Source organism: Telmatherina bonti (assembly GCF_933228915.1).
Source record: "Telmatherina bonti genome assembly, chromosome: 23".
NCBI lineage: Eukaryota > Metazoa > Chordata > Actinopteri > Atheriniformes > Telmatherinidae > Telmatherina > Telmatherina bonti.
The window spans coordinates 13,039,506-13,054,586 of NC_136632.1; the positions used below are offsets into that span (position 1 = coordinate 13,039,506).

The 15,081-nt window shown below is 38.6% G+C and overlaps 1 protein-coding gene across 1 annotated transcript in view; it reads right to left on the reverse strand.

The window, feature by feature from the left end:
• Positions 1-14,501, reverse strand: part of pdzrn4 (PDZ domain containing ring finger 4) — a gene marked incomplete at both ends in the record, with an annotated part of 28,073 nt that extends 13,572 nt beyond the window's left edge. The window contains one exon of the mRNA XM_079262910.1: positions 14,433-14,501. Within this exon, the coding sequence (XP_079119036.1) occupies positions 14,433-14,501 (69 nt within the window). The remainder of the gene's footprint in view (positions 1-14,432) is intronic.
• Positions 14,502-15,081: the final 580 nt, after the last annotated feature.

The window sequence follows — 15,081 nt, forward strand, 5'->3', positions numbered from 1 at the left end:
GGTTTAAAGAACCGTATCCATGGCAATCAGAAACTTCTAGGAAAGTCATACTTACACTTTAAAAGTGATACAGAAATAATGTTGTGGTTCTGAAGCAGAAATGGACAGATTGCATCTTTTACTTGGACAGTTTAGCTTTAAAGCTGTCTCTCTGAAGAGACAATTTTTATCTGTTGTCCATGTCATGTGACCACTGTTGTATGTTGTGTCTCCAATACAATCTGCATGCAAACAAACAGCTGATTCACAGAGCCCTCCTTCTCCTCTATGGTCCATGATGGGTTGGATGTGCTGATGATTCTACAAACAGCAGCATTTCAACAGCTAATTGTCAAGGATGGTGGAGGTGTGGGGATCCAAATGCAGGAATAGAGAGGCAGGGTACGAGATGCAGGTACAGCTTGTAATTGCAATGAAGAAATGAACAGGGAAGCATCAGGAACAGACAAGCGAAACACAATTAACCAGCAAACAAAAACAGAAACCAAGGAGTATAAATACAAGGAAAACAATGAGACTCAGGTGCAATTGATAAGTTAAATTGATCCAGGTAAACTAATGAATGGGAAACAAGCCTAGACAGAAAACTACAAAATAAAACAGGAAAAAGGAACAAAAGACATACCAAATAGTCCAAACAATGACACTAATCTGGTTAAACTAAGGAAGTTGTAATATTCAATATGATTTATCTCGGTATAGACAGAAGTGGTATGAGACAGTATGTGTGCCTGCATGTTCGTTCATCTTCACAAAAGGTATCTCCAAAGCATCCTTCAACCACTATGTTTTACATTTCTCAGCACTTAAGGGTAACGGAAAATCCTGACTCAACTTGTTTGTTTCAAGTTTCACCTCAGTATTGCATGTTTAGCCAAGATAGATTGTTTTTTTTTTTTTTTCCCAATCAGCAACCATTCAGTATGCAAGGTAATGCTCTGGCGTTTTACATTTCTGTATCACACCAATTAATCAAATTGACAAGATATTTAATGAGAGTCAATTAAATGTTAAGCAAAATGCAAATCAGACAGGGATGGAGAGGATTTCTGTTGGATGCTTGAGGTACATTTGCGTGTGTGTGATTAGCATGGCAACTGGTTCAAGGAGCTTTCACTATGTGCTTCTTTTAGGATACTTACTGGCATAAATTCAGTTCAGCTTATTTTTTTTTATTTTTTTTTTATAGTTGTGCTTTTCTCTGCTGGTGACTGCATCTGTATTTATGTGTGCAAGTGTGTACCCAAGTTACATGTCCTGAATGTTTCAATGTATTTTAATTTTCTTTTAACAGGCATTAGGCTCTTTCACTTCCAACAAAAACAAGCAATTAGTTCTGCATGAGAAAGTCACTGTAACACATTTAAAATTAAATTAACAGCTGCTGTCAAGATGGTTGTGAAGCAGTCAGGTCAGTTCCTTTAAAATCACACAGCGTCATTGTGCAGGTAATTTCTGTGTGCTTCCTCAAAAACAAGAAAAACAAAAACTGCCTTCCCAAAGCCAGCTTATTGAACATCCTCTCAAAGGAAGCGTAAATATAAAACTGCATGGACGTTTTGCTTCAATATGGCATGCTTTCAGCTGTCTCACAGCAACAACAGAAGTCACTTCCCACACATTAAATAATACTTGCTAAAAGTGTCTGCTGCACTGTCCTTCAGCTTGTTATCCTGCATTCAAGCGTTTCATCATTAGTGAGCACTGCTGAAGTGTCCTTCAGTAAAACTGCCTTTGCTGTTGATCAATCAATGTTAGCAACTCAAGACAAAAACTAAATACTTTTTTTTTTTTTTAAAGTCTTCATAAAATGCATTTTAAATATGCATTGCATTTTAATGTAAACTGCTTTATCATAACATCCCTTTATTAAATTGTCATAAATCCCCAGTATGGATGTTTGAGATCTTCTTACATTTTCAAGCTTTGTAGGTTGAAAGTATTCTTTATAAATGTCTTGACAAAGACCGTTTGATCTTTGGAAAAATGTGCCTGCCAGCACATTGCCATGCAAGTGTAGGGTTTTTTTTTTCCTTGGGACACTTTGGGTCCCATTGTACAACAGCATCATTTAAACTCTGCAGCCTACCTGAGCATTTTTACTGACCATGTCCATCCTTTTATGCCTACAAAGTACCCATCTTTGAGAAATAGTTCTAGCACCATGCACCATCTCACAAAGCTCAAATTATCTCAACCCATGCATGACTAAGGACTTTCACATATGGCATCCCTATCACAATACTCTGAAGACAAACCAGTCATTAATATGCACATATTAATTATAAGTACTCATTTTTTAAATTGTTTACAACTTCCACTTCCCATTTTTCTATCCAATACACAAAATTTAGGGAGCTAAATGTTGTGGTTAAATGATAGTAAATACTCAAAAATGTGCTCGCTTTAGTGCTAATGCTAACCTAATGCTAATGCTTATTTCTAACATTAGGTTTCTAACATGTAAAAACCAGTTTAGGTTTTAAAGCTTCACAATTTGCCTTTTACTCCAGAACAATGCTTTTCTAGCACTGCAGAGTCAAGTCTTCAGCTATTGAAAGCAAGATTTCCAGTTCTTTAGCACTTTAATCAAGCTGCATTTATAGAGCGGAAGGTATTTGAACAGCTTTTACCATGGGAATAGAGGTTTTTAGTATTTTAATAACAATTTGGGAGTTATCTCATAATCGTTGCATATATCAGCTTTTCTGACACTTTGATTTGACCCTAACCTCATTATGTGGTTGTGTTTGCTTGACTGAGACCAATAGCGCTTTTTACATTAAAAGTCCCCACGCTTTTTATTTCATATTCTTTCAGTCCTTTTTTCTATTACATCATTTGCGTTCCACCTTCACTGCAAGTCAACGGATGTGATTCAGCTGGTACAATAAATCCCAAGTTGCTGAAGTACTCTATAAACAAAGACATCTCTGTCCGCGTTTATCCTTCCTAGCTTAACATGAGCAGTAAAAACATGCACAAAGGCATCAGAGACTGTTGACTTGTGATTGTCATTCCAAGCAGCAATTTCTGATGTAAGTGGGGGAAATCAAAGGTTATCTGTCAGTGGATGCATTAGAAGCAATCTTATTTCCTGCTCTTTGTGCCACTTCTTTATGCAAGGCAACATTCCTTTCAATTAGCCCTCATGAATGCAGATGTTTCCCACCATTATAGCTCTACAATGAAACATGATTTTTCATGCAGTTCCGTGATACTTTTCAGACACAATCAACTTCCCACTCTGTGACTTGCAGTTGATTTCAATACTATCATATCACAAGACTTAAAACCTGATGGTAAAAGTCAAGAGCTCTGCTTAAGACAGTCTAATTGAATCCACAATCTTGTTTATATCTACTGTAGCCTGGGATATTCTCTCATAAAATGACTAACACCTTCAACCTGGTGGGCTCATACATCATGCATCTGCGTTAAACTAATAGGTTCTGTGTCTTTAAGCTGCCACAGTTGGTGCGGGTTATGACAAACTGCATCAACAAGACATTCATTACCCTCAACATCCTAGCAACCAAATCACAATTACAGCAATCCAGGAGTAGGCACCCAGCTCTGCTGCCATGCTCCTATTCCTAGCACACCATGTCACCAATGCATAAATTAGCCTCCTTTTGTAGCATCAGGGGGCCCGGTGGGTTGAGAATTACTGCAGTTTGTTTTCTTCCTGGTGACATGGGGAGCATTAATGCTGGTTCAAAGCTGAACTTCTTCATTTAGAAATCAATCAATCAAAGGCCATTTTTGTTTTCACTTCTGTACACATTAATTTGTTTGTGTGTCTGGGGATTATTGCGTATTTTATGCACATTTTATGCACATAATTGTGTGTATGTGCATTCATGCAGATAGTTGCCTTGACTGACTAACGTAATTGGCCTGTGCTGTAGCAAGACTCTATTGTTACACTGTGTCCTCCCCACAGTCATTATATCGCCATTAATCTCTCATCTGCCATTAAAACAACAGCCACTGAGCTGAGCTCAACAATGGAGTGGTCCGTACTCCAACCCCATGACACATACTGGCAATGAGTTTGAATTAGACTCACGGGGGTCACCGATTAGACCCACATAACTCATCCAGACGGCTGAGTTCACAAAGAGGTTAGCTCGTACTTTTTTATGTGACAACGCTAAGCAACAAACATTGTCAATCTAAGCATCCCTGCAATTTTTGTATTTTGGCCACTAATCTCCATTTTTCTGACTGTTTAGATGACATCTATATAGTCATCCTAGACTAGGCACAAAAGTAATATATTCAATTTAAACATAATTTATACAATCAATGCTACAAAAATTATTTGATGCATCTATTGTTTCAAGTCTCATTGAAAAATCTCATAAACCCACATAAGTTTGATGAGTCAGTTAATTACAGAAATGGGAGCATCCCTGGAGCAAGTGACAACTGAAGGTTGCATGAGCGAGGTATTATTCCTTATTCATTTCTCTGCGTAACATCTTTAATTTTTGCTAATGTTTTGTGTCCTTTTGTGACAATGAAAGTTAGCACAAGCCACCAGTATCATACTAAAAGCTTAAAAATATGTTTAAAACATTTGTCTTGTCATCAATTGTTCAAATTCTGAAGATAAAACTGAGTGCTACGAGTGATTTTTGTGATGCAGAGTGTTTAAAAATTCTTTAACTCAACTCACTGAAAACATCATTGTTTTATCAGTGAACAATTGTTTGGTGTCATCTATTTTCATGGCAATGTGCATCCTTTCCTTGAGTAAACTAACAGAAAAGAAACTGAAAACAGTGCCTGAAAGTATTTTGGATTTTACACTGTGGATGATGTGACTATGAAGGAACAATGATGATAAAACCCTTTGCTATGTCCCTAAAATAAGCTGTGGATATGACTCCAAGTTTACTCCCAAAAGATGAATTAATGGATTATTTATTTCACCTTGATTTTGGCAAGTAAACTATTAATATATTTTTTTTGTACATTTTGGCTATAAAAGTCACCTGTGGGGCAATAAACGAGGAGGAGACAAAAAACTACCTTAAAAAAAGGAAATGGAAATGTGAGAACTTGCCTTTTGAAATGTAAGCATAAATGAAAATCACTTTTTTTTTGTCGAATTTGTCAGAGATGTTTCCCATTAACTTGTTGCTGTTGCAGTGCGGGAAGTTAAACACACATTAGCTGGGCGTTCAGTTGTGTTATGAAGGTAGCACCACATCCAAATATCAGATAATAACTTAGCAGAAATCAAAAGGTTAAGTGAGACTGAATTTATGTTGACAGAAAACTATTGTAGACTCTTGTTGCTTGAAGCATCAAAGCAAGCAGCAATATACTATGCCCAACTTTATTATCTTTGTTTTAAGGGAGAATGAAAGAAATGTTCATTGAAAAAGAAAAAAAAAAAAGACAGAAAAACATTATTTCATTTAGTTTTTTAAAGATAGTTATTTACATGCACAGAACTGGTTAAGGGCATAAAAGTCAGCTCCAGATGCAGGGGGCATAATTAGCAAAAACATAGACGCTCAGGAAGTGAAAACATGTTAGTGGGGACAGGAAAATCAAAGCATTTTAAGCAGCTTTTTGCATAAATCTAATTTTTTAAAGAAGGCTTGAGTATGTAGCTACCATTTTCCTGCTTCTCACTAAATTTTTTGCCTTTCATATTTGAGTGATTCATCTGTAAGTTCACTGGAAGCCCCTAACACATTAGCATAACTCATAAGGCAAAGCTTCCTCAGTCTGCTCTTTGGTGGAGTAGAAAAATGGCTGTACACTTCACTGGATGTGAGCAGAAGAGCTCTCCCTGCACTAAAAGATATCTTTTAGCATGGCTGGTTAGTTAAGTGATAAACATGCAGTTGTGCAACTTACCGCTCATTCAGTCAGACAATACACCATATTCAATGTTATGAATGTAAAATTGTATTATGAGTCTAAATGGCTTATTACATCTTCCAAACTATTATAAAGCCAATATATTGGTCAGTTGCTTGGCTCACTGACTTGTTAATTCAGATATATTCTCAAAAAATAACACACATTTGTGTGTGTTGCTGGTAAGGCTGTAGAATATCAGGAAAATGTAATACCATTGTTAAAGTTGCAATGACAATATGATCTGTGATAAATAAAATTTGTTGCAGTTTTAATGTTTTCTCACACGAAGCTCCACTCACCAAACTCATTAACAATACGAGATAATTATGGCGCAATACACAAAACATCTGCTGGATTTGCTCTTTGTGGTTGTACTGTAGCTGGCAGTGGAGAATAAACATGTCACCTGGCCTTCAAAAGTTGCTTCTAAGACCCTGCTTGGCAGTGTAAGTTCTGGATGTGCACATAATACATATCAGTGTCCCATCAAACAAGTCCGGATCACTGAGTCAAAAAGTTGCATCATGCGTCTTTTACAGTGGGAGAAATTAACTTTGCTGGATATTCACACTATGGTACCTCATAATGAAGGTAAATTGGACATCTGTCTTGCATCATGTATCTTCTCTGATTTCTTTCCACCCAGTAAAAATCTGTTTGACTATTGTCTAATCTCTTGCACTGCCCCCTTTTTTTCTCTTCATGACACATGCTCAAACTGGCCACCATTTTCTTGACATTCGATTGTTATTTGTACAAATAAATTTAAACATTTTTTCTTTAAGGAAGTGGCTTTTGCAAATAAATCTGGTGGCCAAACATAGCCACATTTTAACACCTTCCACAAAACTGGGTCACACATGTCCACAAACAACAAGTAAACAAAAGGAAGAAAAAAAAAAAGAAACAAGCTTCAGCCATTCTTCATCCTGGGGGCATTTCTCATATCAGCATAAGGCTTATGGTTACACCTCCTGCTAAATGTAATCACCCCCCTACTATGCAGATGGTTTAGTGTTATTCTATCTGTAACTAGACTCGTTGCCAGGCTCTGAATGGGCCTAATGAGTCCTAAGCCCAAGTTGGTTAAGTGGGAACTCAACACCGGCTCTCTGGTGTAACTTAATCTCCCTTTAGACCACCTGGTCCCAGGATACAGCCAACAGGCTCAAAACACCCTTGACAGTGGCAAAAAGATAGACCATTTGTGTTTTTATAACGACATCAAGGCAAATACCATGTAGAATTATTTTGTCTGGAAACGATGCTGCAGAAAAGTTGGAACAAAAGGCTTGATAATGGAAGCGACTCGGGATTGTGTATCATTCTTTGATTAGATGATGTGAAGTTTGAGAATAAAGGCAAGATGTAGAGTAGAGGTGTACCTTTTGTCGTGTAACTGATGCTCAGTCACAAATGAGAATTGCACATTTGCTGCCAGAAAAACACTCAAAAGATCTGACAGAAATTTTATGCTCATGCTCAGGTTTTTATGTCTCACAAGTTGTGTTAAAGCACACCCCCTTTCAAGTCATGGCAAAATATCTAGCTTATTTTGTCCTGCATATTATATGTGCTTGTGTGCATCTATGCAGCAGCAAATGCCTTCACCATATCTATACCTTCTCCAGATGGTTCATCTCACTAACCTGACAAAACATAGCCTGCAGCATGTGACCAGAAGGAGCATTATTGGGTTATTTTGGCACATTTGATTTCAAGTATAACAGTGACTGGCTGACAGCACATACATCAAAACCAAACAAGATCACTTGCATTTTCTGCCACACATAAAACAAGAGCCCCCTTTCCAGGGTCTTTGCAGCAACACAAAAAATAAAATAAAAAAAAGAAAAACTGTATCTCTAAGGGAGGGGGGTTGAGGGGTGCCAAAATGTATTAATGAGTCAAAAAAGACAGGCAGAAAGACAGACAGGAGCAGTGAAACGGAACGGACTTGAAACAGTGTCTGGTGACAGATAAGTGATGGGAGGAGGAAGAGGAGGAGGAGGGCAAAAGGTTATTTTGGAGAGGTTAAGAGAAAAAAGGAGGGATTTAAAACTTATTGATGGTGTTTAACACATCTTTTCAAGCTTTGGCTGGTTTAGCTGCTTACTTTTCCTTCTACGCCCCACCTCTCTCCTTTTCCTCTTGTTTCCTGCCTCATATCATCTTGACCAGGCAACTTGGTTGATTGGTGAGAGTGGTGATCAGGGAGAGGTTGATAATAACTGATAAGTCCTCTTGTCCGCTGCTTAGAGGCTGAAGGACATTTTAACATCCTTGTAAAAGATGGAAAAACCAGACAAAAACTGATGAATGGATGGTTCTTGTGTGGTACAAACACTTACAAAGTGAATGCAAATATGTATATCTACCTTTGTGTTCTGCAGCTGTGTGTATATGCATGAGATGCCTTGTCTTGAAGGTGTAAAAAAAAAAAAAAAAAAAAAACAGGGTGAGAAGTGTCACTCTGCCCAGAGAAAGGCCTTTCATCCTGGGCTTATCAGAGCCAACGCAGGGGGAGATTGTTGGCTGGTGGAGCAAAACAGCAATTGTTGTTGGCCCTGCCTTCCCCCACCCACACTGGACCTGCCTTCCCCTGACTTTATGCCCTCTCAACACACACCCACCAGCCCCTTTGCTCATAGAAATGCAAACTTAAACACAAAGACAGAGCTTTGCGCACATACTGGATGTGCAGAAGCTCTCACTTATTGTGTATCTTTCTCTCACTCAATATCAAAACATTTACATAAAAATCATGGATATTTTTAAAAAAAAATAACACATTTATATCTTGTCACACAATGCAAGGATGCTCTTGCCTGTATGAGGCTCACAATGAATGTTACTGTTCTACTTGTTTCCATTTTTAGGGAAACAACCAGAAGACGTGCAACCCACGGTGCCAGTGACAAGGCCATGTGCACCTCTAAATCATGTAGCATGATCACCATGCTATGCTCCAACGAACAACTGTAAGCATGATGGAAGACACCAAATGATCCAAGCTAAGCACCAGAGCTCATTAGCATAAAGCAAGATTCATATTTTTGGGATAGAAATGAATTATTTTATTTTTAATTAAGAGTTTATCGAAGTAAATCTGCAACTTTCATATTCTGGAATGAGAAGAAAAAGCTAAAGGAGCACATTGAACTTACAAATCAGATTGTAATAATTGCTACGATTCCGCAGCTTTCGTCTGGAAGATAGGATGATTGGTCTCTGATTTTACATGCACTCCAAAAATGCATTTCAAAACTGTGCTGCAGGTGTACTTGTCAGAGGGAATTATGCTCACAGGTGAAAAGGTCACACTTACTGACCCACGCAGATAGACGGACAACTTGTGGGGCTGAAAAATGCAGGAAAAATGGAAAGGTCACTTCATTCAATACTTGCTGTAAAGCTTCAAATCCCACTGGAGAGAACAAAACAGAAACAAAAGAGTGGGTGTTGTGCTTTTCTGATAGATAACACTTCATTTTAACAGTGAGCAGAGATAATGTCCAAAAACAGACAATCTTCTGTGTCATCCATGCTCAAAGTATCTTGCTCTATTTTTGCGTAGCTTTTGCCAATAGTCTGAAAAAAAAGAAAGAAAAAAGAACGCATGTTAGCTCTTTGGATGATGTGAGAGATAACATTGATGCATTTCACATCTCTTTACAAATGAAGTCACGGTCCAGATCTGATTTGACCATATGGCGGTGACGGCTGTGTGGGTCTGACCACAGCCTCCCCTGCTCTGCGTGGCACTCACTGGACACCATAGGTGGTGGCGGGGTGAAGGGCTGTCTGTCTAGCCCCCTTTATGCTGTCTAACAGGCTGGTCATGAGGCGCAGCATCTGTCTCTAGAGGAAATGCTCACACCAGCGATTGCCCTAGTTCCTGGTCCTCAACGAAACACACCCATAAACAGAGTGTGCAAGAAAAAAACTATACATACTTTCATTGTTATTACTCTGCACTGTAAGAACAAATTTAACTCTTTTCTCATAAGAATGAGATCTAACATCCCGTTTTCACCTCAATCATTATACAGGGTTCCATTTTTTTTCCTTCCCTTTCATTTTACAACATGGAACAGTGCCACCTTCATCTTCATCACATCGGAGGTCAAAAACATCAAGTTTTCATTGTCTATATATGAAATTTGCTGACAAAATGTCTGGATAACCTTAACCTTGTGGTACTTCTGAAGAGTTTGTTCCAGGAATGGACAAGTTTACATACTATTGTTACTAAACACATCAATTAATTACCACCAATAATTATTGCATCACACATTCACACAGGCTTTCTTTAAAATCTGTTGCTCACTGGTTCTGAATATACGTATACAGATAAATCCTGGGTCACAGAGGATGGTTTTGGCTTGGAATGAGAGCATCGCTCCACATCTCAAGCATTAAAAATAATGTTGCTGTGTCGAGGTTTGTGTCCACCGAAACAAATATCCATATGTATTCATAAATATGTGTCTGTTCTCCAGCTTTTGTCCTGTAAAAAAACAGCCAATTTGCTCAGCCCTTTAAGGTCTTTAAATTAACACCTAAAACAGTTTTTTGTGGATAAAAGACTTGTTATGAACTATTATGCTGAACTACTTTCACTGGACCCTTGCTAATGTGACAGGTGGTTTTTGTTGCAGTATTTTCTTCTACTGAAGTACAGTATGTAGACTGGCCAGAAGTATTTACTGAATCTACAACTACAATTGTAACTTGGAATATTATACATCATTCACTTTCCAATGGAGTTCACTGGAAAGGAAAGGAAGACAGGGGTGGAATTCATAACTACATAAGTACAAATGGGTCAAAGTGTTTGTGAAAAATGTACTTTAAGCGTTTAAAAAAAACAATTCAAAGGAGGTGCATTAAATTTTTGCAAAACAGTCATTTTAATTAATTTTAGAAAATCATGAAATGAATCATGATTAAAAACAATAGTTGCCCCACACAAGGTAAATTTTTCAACAACCTTAATCTTTAGAAGTAGTTTCTTTGAAAATAAGCATTGAAGTCCATATTAGATGCACTATTAACACATTAAAAGTTAATAAGTATGTTTTTTTTACCTGTTTCACAACTTATTAAAGTGAACTCTCAGAGGTCTCACACAATGTGATGCAATAGGGTTGGTTTTAGTAGGACTGAAAGCACAATACATGAGTCCTGTGAGACACTTAAGGCCAGAGGCTGTGGGACAATTTAATGCAGCCACAAGCAAAATACACAGAATGGCATTTGCTACAGCCAGAATGAAGCCCCCCGGAGTGAGTGTGCAGAGATACACACTCATGTAGCATCACAAATGAAACATTAAATGTAAATGCCCTGACGAGAGTCATAAATCTCTTGGTGGCCGCTGGGCAACCGGGGTCGAGCAGCAAGCAGTCCTGTCAAAATAGTGCAGCTGTGAGCAGAGATAGCCAGTAGTATAGGAGACAGTGGGGCAGGCCTGCAGGCGGAAAACTCAAATTGGTCTCTGAAAAGCTCTGTTCTGTTTTTAATAGGAGACATCTGTTCCAAACATATTGAAGAAGAGGTCATTACCTTCCATCCAAAAACAAATATAAACCATTTTGACAAGTTGGAGTCGGGTTAGAAATGACTTCAAAGATCTTGCTAAAGTGACAAATCAAGATTTTATGATGGCCAAAAAAAAACAAAACAAAAAAAAAAAAACATTTTCACTTTCCAATGGTCCCTCACTATTCCAACAATGGCATACCATCATCTCACTGGCAAGGGTCTCATTTTCAAGATGAAATCACATTGCTATGGGTCAGTGGCTGTGACACTAAGCGGCATAAGACACACAGCATCACACCGTACATCAGCAGGCCTGTCATACCGAGCACCTGTTCCAGCCAGGCTTTAGCTACATTATCATCATTCTTTGTTTTTTTTTTTGCTGGTGTAATGATCATAGAGTGTCCTATTGTGTAGTGCTGCTGGAAGTAAAACAGGGCAAACACATTAAATGTTGTGTGTGTGCCAAAGTAAAATGAGCGGCTGAAACAGATTGCTGAGAGGGAGGAAGGCAGACGGAGAGTGGAACTAATGAAGGTTATGGAGAAGGAGAAAGTATGAAAAAGCAACTCGAAGAAATGAGTCTGGTATGATAAAAGCAGACAGAGAGAGAGAGAGAAGGATCATTGAGGAGTCTCCCTGGATTTGCAGAATCCCCTCAGCCTCGAATTTCAGGACGAAGTCACACTGACACACTTACTGTCTTGTGAACTCCTTTCTTTCTCTCTTCCTCCACTTTCTTTCACACTGATAATGAGAACCATAGGTGTCCACTACTGACACACACACACACACACACACAAAAGCATGTTTAACAGTAAGCGGGTGTTCTTACTTCCACACACACACACACACACACACACACACACACACACACACACACACACACACACACACACACACACACACACACACACACACACACACACACAGAATATTCTTGGGCATTGTCTGCGATGCCAAGATTCCTACAGTGTGGTGCAGAAATAAAGCCATGATGGTCATTTCTGTGTTAGTTCCAACCAATCACCGTCCAAACGCGGCGTTTTATGTTGCCTCTGCTGCTTATTTCATGGCATGAAAAAACTGCCAGAGGCTTTCTTTGTTGCTGCTGTTTTAGGTACAATATTAACATGTTTATTTTCTCTCCTTGGCTGATGTGAGGTGTAATCATGGACGTCCACCAGGGATGACCATTTCTTTCAAAGTCCAAAAATCTTACAAGGGATGTTTGTGAAGAATTTTAAAATCCAGATGCAGACCAGATACAGACTGTTATAAGAGCTTGCTGTATTTATATGTGCTTGTATACTTATACTGGACCCAATGTAAGTGCAACAGTGTGGCATTCTATCGTATGTAAGCATGTAGATACATGCATTTCTATCACTAAACTTTATGCTAAAAAGGGCTCCATCTCCTTGTGGATGCATCCTCCGTTTGCTGTCTTTGATGTTTTTCTTGCAAATCATGTCTTTCAATATTTGCCAGAATATTTTTTACGTATGAAAGTCTTCACCTACTAAAAACAATTTACCTCAAAATGATAAACTCTGAAATGCCGTTATGTATACCTCGAATGCAACTGTAATTTCCATCCTTTTCCATACGTCCTTGAACAGCTAATCCGTGTTGAATTTCTTACTGGGTTACATAAGGTGCTTGGGTCTTTGTTTTGGCATGGACATTTCATTGATTTCAACATTACACAAGAAGCTTTGACCTCCTAAAGTTTCCTTGAATAGAAATGGATCATTTTCTTTTCTACGCCCAGGCAAACAACGCAAATCATCACACACCAACTTATTCATGCATGGAGGGATTTAGTATAACAGTAAAAGGATACGGAGATTACAGCACTGAATTTGGTTCATAAAAGCAGCATCTGACAGTTGTGGAAGGTTACCGTAATGGTAACATGTTAAAAATGTCTAGACATTGTTATTAAATACTTGCAAGATTACAGCATATATATTACCAAACTAACCAGCAGTCTCATTGTGCCGTATTCAGTTTCACTGGTATGTGAATAAGATACTAAATGATGAATGAATCCTGACCTGACACCTGTCTGTACTGTACTCTGTTGTAGAGAAAATCCCTGTGCACGTGTTTCCACACAATTAGCCTCACACGTTAACATAAAGCCGTCATAAAACCATGTAATGACATTTTGCACATATATATGCCACTGCATATTTTTTATATATATATATATATATATATATATATATATATATATATATATATATATATATATATATATATATATATATATATATATATATATATATATATATATATATATATATATATATATATATATACACACACACACACACACATATACAAATACATATATTCATCATATAAATACACAGAAATGAACTTTTCATAAACTGCATTAGATTTTGATTTTCAGTTGCTCAGTAGGACTCTTTATACCTGTGCAGCAGCAGTAAACACCTTGGATTTCAGGTCAAGAAGTCCACTTCTGATAAACAACACTGAGGAAAACAGCAGAACACATTTGCTGGTTTGTCCTTTGAACTGCATTGCTTTTAGACAGTCACAGACAGAGAAGATGTGATGAATTCCCCTGAAGCCAGCTCAGGCAGAAGAGCTGAACTTGTTCTCACATCTTCTGCCACTGAGGAGAAATAACTAGCACTACTCACTTTGATGGAGAGAGAAACACACACACACACACACACACACACACACACACACACACACACACAGGCTCTCTGCCTGGCTGCTTGGAAGAAACTCAGTTTTGTACACTTCTTATTTTCCCCCTTCATTTTCCTCTGGGTTTTTTTTTTTCCCCACCTAAACCTACCGCCTATCTCTTCTTTACAACATTTTCCTGATTTTCCTCAGGTTATCTTTTGCTTTTCTTGCTTTGTGAGAAATCCAGAGCTTTATAAAACAGATTGTTCTTGTTATTAGTGCCACCACATACAATTTCATCATAACTTCCTTTAGGTCCTACTCACCTGTGCAATCTCGTACAGCAGTTTGTAGTGTTCCTCTCGTTTTTGCAAGGTGCACAAATTGCAGCCCATTCTAGTTGTCAGGGAAACGGTGCCGAGTACCCGCTGGAGTGTGTGCGCCGTTTGCAGTGTGTGCAAGCTCCCCCCGGGGCGATGCACGCTCGGGCTCCTCTTCCTTGGCTTCCCCACTCCTCTTTCTCATCGGTGTATCCTCAGAGATCCCCTCTGTTTCTCTGAGCAGGGTGTGTGCGCACACACACACACACACGTGTCTCAGTATAATATATGTCAATGGAAGTTATTACTGTGTGTGTTTAAGTTAAGAGCATCAGCTAAGTGAAGTGCACCTGGCTTCCCTTTCCCCCTCGCCTGTCCCTCCTTTCTCTCACTCTCACTTGCATGCCTACAGACACTCTTTACTCCACCACCTCTTCTCTCAGTGTGAGCTCAATCCTGTTCGTGCACAGTCTTGGCTCATGGAGACACACCTCCTCCTGTGGCAGGCTGCCTACACATGCCTGTTCCCACTCCAGCTCATGAATAGACACCAACCTCATTGGCTGTTCCAAGGAAGGAAGGGGAGAGGGAGAGGAGTGGTCTTAACTTGTGAAGATTCAGTGACTGAACAGTGGGTTTGTTACATGTAAGAAAG